The 18,026-nt window shown below is 37.4% G+C and overlaps 1 protein-coding gene across 1 annotated transcript; it reads right to left on the bottom strand.

Annotated features, from left to right (window-relative positions):
* Window positions 1–3,111: 3,111 nt before the first annotated feature.
* Window positions 3,112–5,054, bottom strand: LOC149141453 (class V chitinase CHIT5a-like). Its single transcript, XM_089446877.1, has 2 exons — window positions 3,883–5,054; window positions 3,112–3,487 (listed from the first exon to the last, which is right to left on the bottom strand). The coding sequence occupies exons 1-2, from the start codon at window positions 5,006–5,008 to the stop codon at window positions 3,468–3,470; spliced, it is 1,146 nt and encodes a 381-aa protein (XP_089303003.1). The 5' UTR covers window positions 5,009–5,054; the 3' UTR covers window positions 3,112–3,467.
* Window positions 5,055–18,026: the final 12,972 nt, after the last annotated feature.

Here is an 18,026-nt window from a genome sequence, read left to right as displayed (position 1 = left end):
ATGTTTTTTATTAATTTAGATACTTTCTTAAATACAATACAATGGGATCATATTTAAGAAAGAGAGTGAGATGGAAGGGGGAATAGAGTGTGGGAGAGAGACATAGAGGTGAGAGATATAGTGAGAGAGGGAAAGTAAGAGAGAGAGGAGGGGGAGAGAGGGAGGGAGGGAGATGGATTTGAAAGGGGGAAGAGAGGGAGTGACAAGGGAGAGATGAAGATGGAATGAGGGAGAGAGGAGATGAGGGAAGAGAGAGAAAAGGAGAGGATAAATATAGGGAAAGAAGGGGAAGAGAGAGACAGGGAGACATAGATATGGAGGGGGGAGAGAGGAGGAGAGAGAGAAGGAGAGAGGGAGGGAGATAGTGACAGAGTTGGAGGGTGTAGAGAGAGTGTGTGTATGATGGGGGAGAGACAGAGGGAGGTGGGAGAGAAGGGGAGAGAGAGGAAGGAAAAAGAAAGAAGGCTTGACAGAGAGGAGAGAGAGATGACGTTGAAGGGGAAGAAAGACATAGAGAGAGAAAGGTGGAGAGGGAGTGACAAGGGAGAGATGGAGAGTCAGAGAGAGAGAGAGAGAGAGAGAGAGAGAGAGAGAGAGAGAGAAGGTGGAGAGAGAGAGGGAGAGGAAGAGGGAGGGAGAGAGAGATATATAGATATGGAGAGAGAGTGTGTATGTTTTGTGGGTGAGAAGGAGAGACAAGGGGAGATAGAAATATAGATGGGGTGGGGGAGAGGGTAGAAGAGAGAGGCAAAGAGAGGGAGGGAGGAAGAGGGATAGATGGGAGATAGAGAGAGGGGGGGGGAGAGAGGGGGGGGGGGGATAGAGAGGGGGGGGGGGGGGGAAGAGATAGAGAGAGGGGGGGGGGGGGAGAGGGGGGGGAGGGGAGATAGAGAGGGGGGGGGGGGGGGGGGGGGGATAGAGAGAGGGGGGGGGGGAAGAGATAGAGAGAGGGGGGGGGAAGAGATAGAGAGAGGGGGGGAGGGGGATAGATAGATAGATGGGGGGGGGGAGAGAGGGGGAGAGAGGTTTAGGGGGTTGAGATAGAGAGACAAATAAGGAGAGATGGAGGGAGGTATAAATATATATAGCAGGGGGGAGAGGAAAGAAGAGAATTATAGAGAAAGGTAGGGAGAGGAAAATAAAATGAGACGGGGAGAGGGAGGGGAAGAAAGAGAAGGAGAGGGGGAGGGAAGTAGACCCATAATGGAAAGTGAAGAGAGAGGGAAGAAGAAAGAATCTCACAGAGACAAATACATACATAGAAGTTAGATCTAGAAAGTCATGAATATTTAAGATTTTCAATGTGGTTGTTGATTTCTAATCCTATTTGATCACATGCACTATATGCATTGATTTCAGTGTAGATGTCGATTTATAATTCTATTTAATACCTTACACTAGATGCATTGATTTCAGTGTCAATGTTGATTTCTACTCCTATTTGATTGCTTGCACATGATGCATTGGTTTTAGTGTAGATATTGATTTCTAATCCTATTTTATCGCTTGCACTAGATGCATTGATTTTAGTTTAGATGTCGATTTCTAATCATATTTAATACCTTACACTAGATGCATTGATTTCAGCGTAGATGTTGATTTCTACTCATATTTGATTGCTTGCATTAGATGCATTGGTTTCAGTGTAGATATTGATTTCTAATCCTATTTGATTTCTTGCACTAGATGCATTGATTTCAGTATAGATGTTGATTTCTAATCCTATTTGATTGTTTGCACTAGATGCATTGATTTTAGTGTAGATGTTAATTTCTGATTTGATGCAACAAGATGTATGATGTACATTAATTTCAAAGTAATTAGATTAATAGTGTGCATTGATTTCAGTGTAAGCACATCTCTACCTCCTCCATCTATATCTCTATCTCCCATTGTCTCTCCTTCTTTATCTCTCTATCTCAGCCCCTAAACATACACACTCTCTCTCCCTCGCTTCCTTTCCCCTCCCTCTCTCTCTAACATCTCTCTCTCCATATCTATATCTCTTCCTCCCTCTTTGTCTTTGCCTCTCTCTTCTTCCCTCTCCCCTCCATCTATATCTCTATCTCCCCTTGTCTCTCCTTCTCACCCCCAAAACATACACACTCTCTCTCAGTGTAAGAACATAAAAATTATTCAACCATAAATAGAATACTTTAATTTTCCTCCTAAATAAAATGTTTTCTTACCCCAAATGTTTGCTTCTTGAAACTATAAACTATTTATAATTGGGTACATTCTTATTATTCCCATTTTCCATCATTCAACATTGTTAATTACTTTGCATTCAAACACGGTAATAGAAAATAACTATGATTGAAAATTATTTGGGGTTTAACACTCCATAAGTCACAATGATTGAATTTCGAGAAAACTACTATTAATATTGGAGAAGAACAAACATAAGGTATGTTGTTTTTTAAATGGTCTATGATTCCAACTACTCTTTTATGAGAAAATGGAAAAACTAATAGGTGTGACAATAGGAACCGTAGAAAAAAATAGTTGTTTCAGGTTGATTGCAATGAAGATTGTTTGTAATTGACTATATTCTTAGTATTCACATTTTCTATCTATCAAAATTGTTACATTGACAGTTTGCACTCAAATTTGTATTTCATCATTCAAGTTACTAACAGTGTCTCTCAAAATTTGTATTTCATCATATTTCATCATTCAAGTTACTAACAATCTCTCTCATCTCAACAAATTGAGGTAATTAAGCAAATTTTAAATTAAATTGACCAAACTAATCTCAGACATATTTAACATATTTAAAATGATCAAAATAAATTAGAAGTTCATTAAATTTTATATGATCCCACACACTAAAACCAGCCTAGATCCATCTTAACACCGGATGTGGGACAAGGGACCTACCTCCAGGGAGCTATTTGACTCTACCAAGGCATACATATTCTACCCTCTGGTTTTTAACATATAACCTCTTAAGAAGAAACACTTCCTCTTAACCACTAACTCACTCAAATTATATATATATAAACATAAAAATATTTAAAGAAATAATTTTTAACCAAATTTCCAATAAACTCTTCCGAAAATATATCCTGCAAACAAAAAACATAGGAAAATACCTACGCTGAAATCAAATGAGAGCAAATGGCATGAAATTAAGTGGTTGTAGAGTTTGTCAAAAGCTTGTGACTTTTACAAGTGGTTACCCACGTCTTCGAAACCTGGTGACTCTAAAAAGTATTTTTAATATGAATGCTTTTATCAATTTTGAAGAACTATTTATATTTATTATTATATTTTAATGTAGTTGGAATTTGACTCCCACTGCCATCCAAATAGGAACACCTTATGTTATGAGAAAACATCTGTAAGTGTAATAACTGAGTGCCTAATTTATCTACTCCTGTGCTCCAACATAAAAACTCTTCTCCAAACTTCACAACGCCACAGAAATAGCTTCGTCTCGCTAGTATCTCGCTGGCTCATCGTACTTAATTCCATGAATCCGAAGCTGCACCAACAAGACTATGGAAAATTAAAATAAAACCAAACCGGCCAACTTCAATTTAAGTAGCAGTTATATAAACAAAAAAAAATCAGAAGAGAAAACACCGATTTTTTATAAAGCGCAGTTATATAAATTAAAATACTAATAAATTTCATTGAAATGTTATCTATAACTTCCAAAAAAAATTATAATGTTAATAAAATGGAAAACTCATTTGAAAACTTTTGATTTCATCTAGAATCATGTGTATGATTAAAAACTCTTATTAAATCTAAATCAATTAGAAAAAAGAAGAAGTAGAAAACAGATTTTAAAAAAATTATTTGGAAATAAACCACACACCTATGGACATAAATATAATATCAAGAAGTTAGTAAATAAGTAATCAATTGATTTACCTCGGGCCGAAAGCATCCAGTTGTTATCTTGACCGATGGCCCAGAAGAAATAACCCAACAGGTGCTTCTCTTTGGCGAACGAAACCTTCGTTGCCACGGATTCTTGGTTGTCGTAACCAACCCACAGCATGTCTGAAGAGTATGAATAGGCCGACACCGTTTCCTTGTCGAAGACCTCTGTTGCGTTCTTCTGGTTTATCAACTCTCTGATCTCCGAGAAGAACATTACACCCTTTTCGTTGCTCAGGGTTTGCTTGGGACCGGCAGCCACGGCGGGGGCTCCAATCTCTGTGTCGTCTAGGCTTTTCAGTATCCAGGAACGCCCGTAGAGTGGCATTCCCATGGCAACTTTGTTGGGAGGAACCCCAGAGTGGAGCCACGATCCAATTCCGAAGCTGGTGCTGATGTTGGAGGAGGGGTCATAGAGGGCCGCATGAGCTCCGGTGGCGGAGATATCCCAGGAGCCGTGATAGTCGTAGCACATGACGTTCACCCAATCCAAATTTCGGGCAATGGAGGTCACCGGGTACGCCCTCTTCTCACCCCATACGAAGAAATACTGCGCAAAATACACGGCTGCGGTGAGGAGGAGCCGAGGGCGACCCGAAGCCTTGGCTTCCAAATCAATGGCATGCCTCCAGTCATCAAAGAGAGTGCCTAAGTATCTCATCTCCGCCGCGTCTTGGGGAAACTCCCAGTCGAGGTCGAGGCCGTGAAAACCGTATTTTCTGGCGAGGGCGATGGTTGAATTTATGAACACCTTGCGGTAGGAAGTGTTGCTGGCCATTAAAGCGAAGGCAGTGGCATTCGATCCTCCGCCGCCGATAGAAATGAGTGTCTTGAGAGAGGGGTTTTTCTGGAGCAGAGTTGAGGTGAATGCTGCGGGGTCGGCAGTGGCAGGCAATTGTACCTGGAACGTCTGGTCGTTCAAGTCCGCAAAAGCATAGAAGATATGCGTGAAGAGGTCTGTGCTAATGGAGGAAGGAGACAAAATACTATCTGATGGCCAATATGCGGCCTTCACTCCATTGTTACTGGTAGTATTATTCGAAGAGGACGAGGAATAGATAATTGAACTTGTGATGAAGAGCAGAGTGATACACAGATTTTTGGGAGCTTGGGCCATGGTTCGCACAATGGGGGGTTATTGGGGCTCTGATTATGGAGAAGAAGGATCCAGTTAAAATATATATACATGCTTGGCGGACTGAAGAATGCAATTTGATCGAAATGAGATTCGGATGCGAAGGTGGTCCAGCAAGTTGGTTTGTGGAAGGTTGAGTAACACGTTCGTGACATGACATGGCATGGATGATAGGGTGAGTCAGGCGGCATTAGAACTCACCACGCAGTGGCGCACTCAGCCTCAGTGCGAGGATATTGGGGGGTCAGATCTATTGAGTGCTCCTCAGCTCCGATTTCAATACGATGTATCGATCTACCTTAGGGCAATATCACGTTTCTCTTAATAAATCTAAAGGCTTTTAAAGAAAAGTGAAACAAGGTATCATAATATATATATATATATATATATATAAAGTACTGTGTCACATGGAGCTTATCTGAATTACACGTTTTGTGCGGAGGAAACAATCTTCACGACGGCACTTCAGAGACCGAGGTTTGGTAAACGTTTGAGTTTCAAGCTTATCCTGAAATGATGGGTTTTTCCTCTGAATGGACCATTCCACCACGCTTATAGATACACCGAAAACCAAATGTTTTGAAAATACATTTTTTTTATGGTTAATTTTTTAAAAATATTTTAAATATAAATTTTTAAATTAAAAATAAATAATTCACACTAAAATATTTTTAATAATAATAATGGAAATAAAATTGTATTTTAAATAAATAGTTGATGATGAATAAGTGTATTGTTAAATAGTTTGTTTAATTTTTAACTAATGATTACAATAGTAATAATCAAAATTAAGTAAAAATTAAATTTAGTTATTTTTTTAATCATTAAAATAAATAATATTGTTTTTAATATGAATTTTGATTTGTTTTATTTAAATGAGTTTTTTAATTATATATATGGATTTAGCACTATGAAAAATCTCTAGAGCACTTGGATTGTGTAAGAGTTACCCATCAAACTTGTGATTTCAATAAATTCATTAGACCCTAAAAACAAACTGGATAATATATTTTTTCTCATTCATTTATATTTGGTTCAGGGTTTTTTAAAGACAGTAATAAGATAATAATATATTTTTTCCCATTCATTTATTTTGTTCAGGTTTCTTTTGCTTTAAAAATTGGATTTAGGGTTTAATTTTTTAATTAATTAATGATAATGACATCTTTCTCATGTTTTTTTAATTTATATTAGGTATTTTTTCTTTCATTTCAATAATATTATGATAATTCAAAACATCAATTAAAACTATTTAGCAAATTAGATTTAAATTCAAAACATCAATTAAAACTATTTAGCAAATTAGATTTAAAACTATTTATAGTAAGTCATAAAATTTTAATTAAATGTTTAACTTTTTTTAAAATTAAATAATAAATTATTAGTATTTGTATTTCCTTCTTAATCCTCTTTTTCATGGAATGAACTTTTCATATATAAAATAGCTTAGAATTATATGAGACAATGTGAGCTTAGCCATTGTACGGAAAAAGTGTAGCATATTGTATGTTTTTTATAAGGTTTAGAGATATAGAAAATAAAAAACTAAAGATGAGTAAAAAAGAAAATTAATATTTTTAAAGAAAAATTACAAAAATGAAAGTGTTTCTTAGTTTAGCCAATTAATTATATAAAGAATAGAATTTTCAAAAATATAAATAGTTGTACAAAGTTAATGTTCTCAAATACAACAATGTTTCTTAATTCAGCTAATTAGTTACATAAGGAATAGATTTTGCAAAAATATAAATAGAGGTACAAAGTTGATCATCTCAAATACAAGAACATATAAACACCTAAGAAATAGACTGCAAAAGTTAAAAACCTTTTATGAGAGAGACGCAATGAGAATTGAAGAACTAATTATCTAGGGGATCAAAATAGTGCTCAAAATTCAAACTCTGCAACAAAGCTTGAAACCTGAACTACTGGATAGATCTCGGTGATATGAATCCAATGCAACTTGTTTCACTCAAAACTGATATCAGATGCTCCATATATCGTGTTCTGATCGATTTGGGAAACAACAAAAAATTTGAATGTGTGGGTTGCAGGTACACCCAGTTAGCAGTTTGTCACTAACTAGGCATTTGACTAAGTATTTGGTGGACCAACCGTTGACAATCATTTGTCCCATTTTGATTGGTTATGGAATGATGATTTTTTATTGGTTAATGGTTATTTTGATGTGGCCCAATAAGGGAGTGCTACGTGGCCTCCACTCATTCATGCAAAATTGTGTTTGCAATTTGTCACTGACTGAGCATTTGACTAGGTTTGACTAAGTATTTAGTGGACCAGTCATTGACTATCATTTGTCCCATTTTGATTGGTTATGGAATGATGATTTTTTATTGGTTAATGGTTATTTTGATGTGGCCCAATAAAGGAGTGCCACGCGGCCTCCACTCACTCGTGACAAAATTATGACCTCCACAAGGTTCGAACACGAGACCTACCACCTGCCAGCCAAGCCCTCCACCAACCCACCTATGTTGGTTCTTGATTAGTATGGGAGATAAATGATATATAAAGTGTATGTAATGTGCCATTGGGGGAAGGGGGTCAAGCTAAGCCCTAGCCCTTGGCCACCCCAGTGCCCACGGCACCACATGTGGGAGGGCCAATGGGCTAAACCTTAGCTTGACCCACGACCACAGCCCGTGACCCAAACCATACACGGGAACTAGTGCTTAGACCGAGCAAGAGTGAAGGGGTCCAACCTAAGGGGTCTAACCTCAAGGCCATATGGTTTTCATAGAACCAAGAGCACACATAGGAAAGGGGGTCAGCCCCAGGTCACAGGGTGACCATGCGATTAGGAGTGCGCACCAAGAGGAGGGCTTAAATTAGTTGGCACATAGGCCCTGGAATCTCGGCCCTAAACTAGTCATATGCACACCACGTGACCCAGATTTTCGGAACATGGGGCTTTAAAATGGGCGAACTAACCGTCCTATAATTTCACCTGTCGAGCATGAGTGTAGGCCAAAATTGTGTGCCAATTTTGGGTTTGGGGCGCTCAAGCCAGGTTTAGGCCAAATTGGAGGATGTTTAGCTGTAGAATTTGGGAAAATTTGGAAATAGTCATAATTTACTCAAGTTTTGGCCAAATGAGGTGTAGAAATAACTAAAATGGGGGTTTTTGATAGTGCTGGATGCATTGGAGACATCACTTTTTATGTTTTAGTTACTTAAATGCATATAAACGCACTTTTGATCATTTTAATGAAAGAGGCTCTGCATTGGAGGTTGGACCGGGAGATGTAGCCTAGGAGAGGGGTGAACTCCTTTATCATGCTTTGTGTTATGTGTTTCAAATATGCTTATTTTGTCTCTGTTTGGCTATAAATTGTGGTTAAAATTTATTTATTTATGTGTTTAGTAAACTGATCCTCTACCCAAAACACATAAATTTAACTTGCAAATTGTTAAAAATCTTCAAGTTTACACATTCGGATCATTTTAGTATCAGAACAATAGGTTATTATGAATAATTGATTTGTTTGCAAGTGTTTTACTGATGCTTTCAAGGTTGAAGCTCAAAAGGGGAGAAGGAGAACTTGTGGAGCTAAGATCTCAAATTGTTTCAAGGAGAACAAACACATATCAAGCTTCAATAGTCATGGCACATGAAGAAGGTTTTGAAGAGATGTTTGAAGATGAGAAAACTTTCATAAAAGCATTCTTTGAGATGGTTAAGGTTACTTATGAGGAAAGGAATTCCAGACTGTATGGAGAGATCTCAAAGCCTCCAAAAGGAGATGGAGGAAAAGGAGACAAGCCTCCAAAAGGGAATGGAGGGAATGATGACAAACCACCACCTTCACCTCCATCATCCTCATCCTCATCCTCATCCTCATCCTCATCTTCAACTTATTCTACCCTTTCACAAACACCTCCAAATTCCCTAAGGGGTCATGGTAAAACTCCTTTACTTAAGCTTGATATTAAGTTTGAATTGCCTATGTACAATGGAGAGGTAAATGTAGAGAGATTAGATAATTGGATTCACCAGATTGAATTTTATTGCAGGATACAAAGGATGAAATATCATGAAACCAAGATTCAGTTTGCTTTTATTAGATTGGAAGGTTCAACACTTATTTGGTTGGAAGCCAAAACTCAAGAGGACATGAAGAAACATGCTAAGGTTGTATCCTCTTGGAATGATTTCATTGTTACAATAAGAAGGTAGTTTTATCCATTAGCATACATGCAAAAAGCTATCATGGATTGGCAAAACTTTAGGCAAGCTAAAGGGAAAAATGTGCAATCTTATACTCAAGAATTTAGGAAAAGAGGTTTGATTTTGGGTATAGATTTGTCTTCTCAAGATACTTTGCTCAAATACATTAGAGGATTGCATAGTTACTTGAGACATACCATTCTCTTGTGTAACCCTATAATACTAGATGAAGTTTGTGTTCAGGAAACTCATTTAGAGGCAAGAGGGGAAAATGTTTATGAAGAAACTAGTGAGAGTTCCTTTGAGTCTAGAGAAAAAGGAAAGGGTAAGTTCAAAGGAAAAGGAAAAAAGAATTCTACCGTCAAGATGGAGAAATAAAAAATCACATGCAAACATTGTTCCAAAGAGGGCCATGATGAAGATCATTGCTGCTAACTTTATCCAGAGATGAGACCCAAAAAGTTTAAAACCAAGGAGAAAGAGAAGACAACTGCAACTACACAACATGATTTAGGTTCTGATTTTGGAAATGAAAGAAATATCACAACCATGGGTTTGAAAGGTAAGGACATTACAAGTACTAGTTCTTCAAATTGTCTCAATGAAACTCAAAATGAAAAAAAAAATAGAGCTTTTCCACATTAGAGTCATTTAAAAGCATACCAAGATAGATAAATTGTTTAATAGTGGTTCACAAGAAAATCTTATCTCAAAAGACATTGTCAAGAAGTTGAATGTAGAAACCATTCCTCATCCTAAACCTTATCGTGTAGGTTGGATATGTGACAATGCAAAGTTTCATGTGACAAAAAGATGTAAATTTAAATTTGCAATCACTACAAACTTTTTAGATGAGGTTGAACTTGATTTAATTTAAATTGATATATGTGGTATTGTTTTGGGAAGCCCATATCTACATGATAGGAGAGATATTTTTCATCACCATGAGAAAAAATATCATTTGTTCAAGAATGGGATTGAGTACATTGTTAGAGCACACAACAAGAAGTTGGATGTGTCTCTTGTAAATGTGGGGCAAATGAAGAGGATTGTTAATGCTAGTCAGAACTTTGCATTGTTAACGGTCAAACATGAAGGTGTTGAGGAATCTAAAACCTTTCAAGGATATGAATCAAGTTTGAAATCTGATTTCATTGAGGTTTTTAATTCATGTGATAAGATGTTTTAGGAGTCTAACATGTTGCCTCGTAAAAGAGGTGAGTAAAATGAAGTTAATTTGTAGCAGGATGCATCATTGTTGAACATTGGTATGAACAAGATGACAGTGTTAAAGCATGCAGAGGTCAAAACGCAAATGAAAAGGCTATTTGACAAAGAGGACATTGGTCATAAAACATCTTCTCGTGGGTTTCATAATTTTTTGGCTTTGAAGAAGGATGGTGCATGGCGATGGCAATTACATTTGGTAAAGAGTCGAGCCAAGTGCAAGGCTAGACATGCTAAGCATCCTCATGATGACAATGTTCAAGGTGAAAGGAACTTTGAATTGTCTAAGTTTCCATTGATTGAAGATTGAGGAGGGAATGTGCATATTCCTTCAAATGAAGTTTTATGTTCTTCTTATCTTGAAAATTTGAAGAAAGATGCCATCACTGACAGAAATTTCAGGACTCCAAAATCAGGCAAAGTGATGTACTTTCATGAAAATCTCAAAGTGACAAAGTCAAGCAAAGTTTAGTGGATTGAGACTAGAAGGGTGTGGAGTTGTACCCTCGTATATTTTTTTTTTGATAAAGAGATTTTGGAGGTCCAAAAGCTTCCAATGGGGAGGAGTGATCCAGGGGGTCAAAATAGTGCTCATAATTCAAAATGTGCGACAGAGCTCGAAACCTTAATGACTGGATAGATATCGATGATCTGAATCCAAAGCAATTTTTTTCACTCTCCCGATATTGTGTTTTGATCGATTTGGTAAATAATAAAAAAATTTGAATATGGTTTGCAAGTACACCCAATCAGTAGTTTGTACACTAGCTAGGCATTTGACTGGGTTTGACTGAGTATTTGGTGGACCAGTCATTGGCTGTCGCTAGTCTCATTCTGATTAGTTATGGAATGGTGATTTTTTATTGGTTAATGTGTTTTTTTATGTGCCCCAGTGAGGGAGTGCCATGTGGGCCAATCGGTGGCTGCCATGTGGCCTCCACTCATTCGTGCAAAATTTTGTTTGGGTCCAAACTGACCTCCATAAGGTTCGAACATGAGACCTACCACCTGCCAGCCAACCCCTCCACCAGTTCGGCTACATTGATTCTTGATTAGTATGGGTGATAAATGATATATAAAGTGTATTTAATGCGCCATTAGGGGAAGGGGATCAGGCTAAGCCCTAGCCCTTGGCCACCCCAACACTATGGGGGCTCCACTGGGGGAGCAATACCATACCACGTGGGTTCATATTGGGGGATATATATTGAGGAAAAAATGGCATAATATATTGGAGGATATATAGGGGGTAAATGGTTTTTATATTGGAAGGTATAAAAAGTGGAGTTCAAAGTTAATGAAAAATATAAAGTGCTATCAAAAATTTTAATGAAAAAATGGATACCTACAATATCTAGTGGAAGTAGGGGTGTTTTAAATTAGGAAGGTGTATTGGGTTTGTATTGGTAGGGGGTTAAATAATGCGATTTTTAGGGGTATTTTCCAATATGTAGTCAAAGTAAGGGTATTGTTTAATATGTCATGAACACACGTGATAGGACAAAGGTTCATTGAGTGAAGCCCTCATGCCCAGTGCCCACAGGACCACAAGTGGGAGGGCCAAGGAGCTATGCCTTGGCCCAGCCCATGACCACAGCCCGCAACCCAAACCATACATCTGAACCAACGCTTAGACCAAGTGGGAGTTAATGGGTCTAGCCCCAAGGCCATATGTTTGTCATAGAACTAGAAGCATGCACAAGAAGGGGGTTCAGCCCCAGGTCATAGGGTGACCATGCAACCAGGAGTGCACGCCAAGTGGAGGGCTTAAAGTCATTGGCACATAGGCCTTGGAATCTCAGCCCTAAACCAAGTCATATGCACGCCACATGACCTAGATTTTCAGAACTGAGGGCTTAATGGGCGTACTAATCATCCTACAATTTAACCCGCCAGGCAGGAATGTAGGCCAGAATTGTACCCCGATTCTAGTTTTGGGACGCTCAAGCCAGGTTTAGGCCGAATTGAAGGATGATTAGCTGTAGAATTTGGGAAAAACTAGAAAAAACCATAATTTACTCAATGTTTTGCCAAATGAGGTGCAGAAAGAACCAAAATGTGGTTTTTTATAGTTTTGGATACATTGGAGACATCAATTTTTCTGTTTGAGCTATTTAAATGCAAGTAAACACACTTTTTTTCATTTTAATGAAAGAGGCCCTACATTGGAGTTGGACCAGGAGATGTAGCCCAAGAGAGGGTTGAACTCCTTTATCATGCTTTGTGTTATGTGTTTCAGATATGCTTATTTTGTCTTTGTTTGGTTGTAAATTGTGGTTAAAATTTACCTATTTATCTGTTTATTAAATTGATCCTCTACCTAAAACACATATAAATTTAAGTTGCAAATTGTTAAAGATATTCAAGTTTACATATTCAAATCAACTAAGAATAAAACACATGATTACTTACGTAATGTATTTACAACAATTTAATTCATAGGCACAATGGAAGCTACTAACGATAGCTAGAAGATATGTCTTAATAGTGTAGTAGATAAGGATGCTACATAAGCTTATGAGTTCCAGAGCTTCTTTATTGGGACCCTAACACCCACACACACCCCCCCCCCCCCCCCCCCCCCCCCCCCCCCCAAAAAAAAAAAAAAAGAGTACATGAAAAGAAAAGAATGGAAGAGAGAGAAATAGAAATGAGGAGGTGAAGGAAAGAGGACTCAATATGACCCCACAAAATAACTTCCTTCACTCCAAGCATTAGTCATAACTAAAGAAACATCAGTGATGCCAAGGGATTTATGAAAATTTCTACTAGTTCTTTAGTAGGCACATACTCCAAGCTAAAAACGCCATCTTAGACGATTTGTTGAATGAAGTGCATATGGATCTCAATATTTTTGGTCCTTTGATGCTCCACATGATTTATAGAAATATGTATTGCACTATGATTATCACACGATAGAATAGTAGGTTGATCTCATTGAATTCAAAGATTAGTCTATAGTTATTGTAATGAAATAAATGCTTGACTAGCAAGAGCAACAACCCAATACTAAACTTCTTCCATAGATAATGCAATCGTTGGTTTTTTCTTGCAAGACCAAGCAATAGGAGTAGAACCAAGAAAAAAAACAAAACTAGAGGTTAAATTTCAATCATCAACTGATCTAGCCCAGTTAGAAGTTGTGAAACCCACAAGATTAGGGGTGTTAACAACATATTGAATTCCAAAATTCAAAGTGCCCTAAATATATCTTAGAATACAATTCACTACTTTCTAGTGACTTTGATGAGGATATTGGGAGAATTGAGAAACCTGCCCTACTGCATAGGTAATGTCAGGTCAGGTGTGAGTAAAATTCCAACCAGTTGGTACTATATTGTAGGATCCACCTATGGGGAGGTGCAACTGCTGGTAAGAGTAACATTTGATTGAAAAGAGTAGGTGCATCCTTACAACTATCCATGCCAAAGTGTTGAAGTAAATTAAGGGAATACTTTTGTTGAATGATGACAATCCATTATGAAGATTGTTGAACATGCAATCCAGGAAAGTAATGTGGCAAACCAAGGTCCATCATAGAAAACTATCCCATGAATGTTTCCTTAACATTCTGAATCATAAATGATGAACTCCCTATGAGGATCAAATCATCCACATATAAAACTAGAATTATTAAATCAAAGCCCTGTCTTTGAGTGTAAATTGTTTGATCATAATGACAATAGTTGAACCTTGAAGCAAGTTAAAAATTATCCATATTCTCATACCAAGCTCTAGGAGCTTGTTTGGGACCATACAGGAACATCAAAGCTTGCAAGAAAGTGAAAGATCCTACACAAAACCAAGAGGGTTCTCCATGTATATATCCATGTAGAAATTAACTTTTGAAATCCATATGGTAAACTGACTAGCCTTGAGAGACAACTAGAGAAAGCACGAGACATATAGAATCCACCTTAGAAATTGGGGAAAAGTTTTTAGAATAATAATTCATTCAAACTATGAAAACATAGTGGCCACAATATGTTCCTTCTGTTTGTCAATAGAGCCATTTATAACATATTTGGTTTTGTAAAACCACTTGCAATGGACCAACTTATGTCCTTTGGGAAGAGGAACAAAACTCCAAGTATGATTCTTAGTCCAAGAAGAATATTTGTTTGTCATGATAAGTCTCACTCATGTAGTCCAATATCATAAAATTGTTACAGATCTTATAAAATGGCATGACACAAAAGGGAGATTCCTCTTGAATGTGATTGATTTTAGGAAATATATCTAAAATCAATTGCTTCATAGCCATATCTATCAGGTTGTTTTCTTTTGTGAAGGCTCTTCCTCAAAATTTGGTCTTGAATAGATTATTCTTGATTTAATTTCTCAAGTTGTGATGATGCTATTGGTAAACTTTCTTATGGATTAGGACATTTAGTAAAACCTCCTTCATCTTCTAGATCTACAAAAGCATCACAATGATTAGAACCATTATTAATAGTAGAATTTGAGGAAGAAGGAGAGGACAATCCTGGATTTCTGGTCTCATCAAAATGAAAATATCTTCATGGAAAAAAAAAAAAACTTCCTTAATGGTAAGATCAAAGAGTCAATAAGTGATATTTATTAGTTTTTGTAAGGATTAATGCTCGGGCAAGACTGCCAAATACCCTGAAAGAAGACACATTAAGCTTCTTAGGTGTCTAAGATTCCACTAGAGTGATATGTTGAACTACCTCATGAGGCGTCTTGTTTTTATTATAGCTCACACAATTAACTATTTTGACCCAGAAGGAACGTGTCATTTTCTTGGACTGAATTGTTTAATTTTCCATCTCCTTGAGAGTTTGGTCCTTCCTTTTAGAAACACCATTTTTTATGGATGTAGGGAATAGAGTGTTGATGAAGAATGTGGGATCTCATGGAATAAACCAAAACAAAACAAACCAGGGCTTCCAGAGGCCAAACCAACTCAACCCTCCTCCACAGTTATTCCACCTCTATGGTCTGGAAATCACTAACATCAACCAGATTAGTCTCTACCCGAGTTGTCGAGGGATCTAGGAACTAGTAACTCAAGCCACATCCTTCTAGGGCTCTAGAGCATTTGTCCAACCTAGATCCAGGGACTAGTTGCTCAACCCACCAAGGGATCCAGAGCATTTGGTCCAACCCATAGCCATAAGGAACATGAGAATCAATAAAAAAAAAAAAAGTGGGAAAACCAACAACACCGTGGCTATCAAGAAAATGGAAAGGAAAGACTAAAACCACTATCAATCCAGGAAAATCTCCATGCCAGTGACAACACATAACCAACAAATTGCATGTATATACCATGTTTACAGAAATTAACAAGGAAAACACACATTGAACATGTTACCTACAAAGAAATCTAGTTGTAGTTGTTGATCCAACTTTTCGCTCACGCTTTCTTGTTTTCCTTTGCCTTCTTTATCCAATATGAGTGAATACTAGAGTGATACAAGCATGCCCTAAGAATTCTCTAAGGGTGCAAGAGTATGAGAAAATGAGAGAATGAAATGAGAGCTCCAAAAATAAACTGACAAAGTTTTGAATTGATCCTCAGAGTCCTTTTTATCATTGAGGCCTTTATTTTCTTCATTTTCCTTCATTTTTCCTCTAATTTCCTTAGCATGCAAATATGTATCTCTTCACATTCCTTTTCTCCTATTTTCCTTTAATTCATAATTAAAATGCCAATTATTGCCACTTTACCTTTGCAAATTTCCATAGCCATTGATTAATCACAAGTGATACCCATCACTATGTTTTGCCCAACATTCAGCTTGGAATATGTCTCCCATGACCTTGGTCTTAATTTTTTTACATGGAAAATCAACCAAGGTCTATTACAAACCCCTCCCCCTTGGGGGGACACCATATTCGGTGTTCTATGATACCTATGACCAAAAGACCATGGTAAACAACACATACTTCTCATGGGGCTTTATAACATAACTTGATGAATTATTTATAATGAATAACTATTGCAACCCGTGACCAACATGAAAAACATGACAATCATACTACTTATTGGAGCTTTATAAAACAACTCATTGTGGTATCTACAACAACATCCATATATACATATACATATACCAAAAAATCATCTGCTTCGACCAAAAAATAATGAAGGACATAAAGCCCACATCTGATTAGCCATCTCCCATGTAGCTTCATCAGCCCCAAAGTGTTTCAACTGAAATTTAACATGCTCGCTTGCTCTGTTCCGTAGAATGAGTTGTTTCCGTTGCAATATGAATTGTGGTTATGGATGGAATTCTCCTCTTGGTTCCATCTACAGTACATACTAGTCAATCACATTATCAACATCTTAGACATGTCTCTTAAGTAATGAAACATGGAAAACATCATGGACTTTCACTATCGGAGGTAGTGCAAGTCTATAAGCCACTGGTCCAATCCTCTCAAGGATCTCAAAAGGCCCGTAATATCTAGGTGCTAGCTTGGCACATGACCCAATCCTCAAGGAGCTCCTCTTGGGCTTGATGCACAATTGCACATGTTTCCCAACCTGAAACTCCTTGAATTCTCTGTATTGATTTGCATAACTCTTCTACTTGTCCTGTGTTTCCTTCAAATTCCTCTTAATAACCTGCATTTCCTATTCCATCTCTGCCAACATACTTGACTCAATCAACACCCTGTTCACTGGATCACTCCAGCTAATAGGAGTTTTGCAACTCCACCCATAAATAACCTCAAACAAACTCATCATCAAGGACTCATGGTACCCATTATTATATGAAAATTCTACTAGTGGAAGATACTCTTCCTACTTCCGATGCTGATGTATGGCATACATCCTTAACATGTCCTCAAGAGTCTTGTTGACCCTCTCTATCTGTGGATGATAAGTTGTACTGAAAGCCAACTTTATCCCCAAACCTACAAACAACTCCTATTGAAAATAGCAACAAGAAATGTTAAAAATAACATCAAGAAAAATCCTAATTTAATTTTGTCCTTCAATTAAATTAGGAATTAAATTCTAATTATAATTCTCATAGCAACTTGTAATAGTTAACTAAGTTAATTTGACTTAGTTGGCTCAATTAATTCAAGTTGGGAGTCTATCTAGAGTCGTGTAGAGTGGTTCCTAAATTTTAGGGCCCAGGTTGAGTTATTTTGAGTTGTAATTATTTAATTCAGTTTAACTGAGTTAAATTTAGTTAAACTAGTTCCAAATGATGGAGGAATTAGTGGGAGATCCAGTAGTGGGGTGTAACTATAGTAGTGGGGTGTAACAAGCACTGCTCAACCAGTAAACTGAAGATTCACTCATAATTAACTCATGCATGTCAGATTATAGAATGACCCAGTTGATATTGGAGTTCAAGGACAGTGTACTATCAAATGTATAATCATCTGAATTATACAAGTGGTGCATGAAATCAGAGGAGTGCTTATGATGGATTGCATAGTTATGGATGAGGAATTTCCCAATTAAATATGGGATAATTCCCTAGGGAACTGCACAAGGAAATAGGGGCTTGGCAGGCGACAGATTTGGCTAAGTATTGGGTGGAGCTTGTTTTTGAAGCAGTTAGATAGATTGAGATGGTGCAGAGGTAGCTTGAGCTT

This window comes from Pinus tabuliformis, chromosome X (genome assembly GCF_031772625.1).
Source record: "Pinus tabuliformis cultivar Carrire ecotype Pingquan chromosome X, CPIR1, whole genome shotgun sequence".
NCBI lineage: Eukaryota > Viridiplantae > Streptophyta > Pinopsida > Pinales > Pinaceae > Pinus > Pinus tabuliformis.
This window is presented reverse-complemented; position numbering and strand designations above follow the sequence as displayed.

What these genes read in the sequence shown, in the direction of transcription:
- LOC149141453 (XM_089446877.1), bottom strand. Translation starts at nt 5,008, where the DNA reads ATGGCCCAAGCTCCCAAAAATCTGTGTATCACTCTGCTCTTCATCACA. An exon ending in CTGGATGCTTTCGGCCCGAG is followed by an intron (nt 3,488 to 3,882) that starts GTAAATCAATTG and finishes TTGTTGGTGCAG; the next exon opens with CTTCGGATTCATGGAATTAA.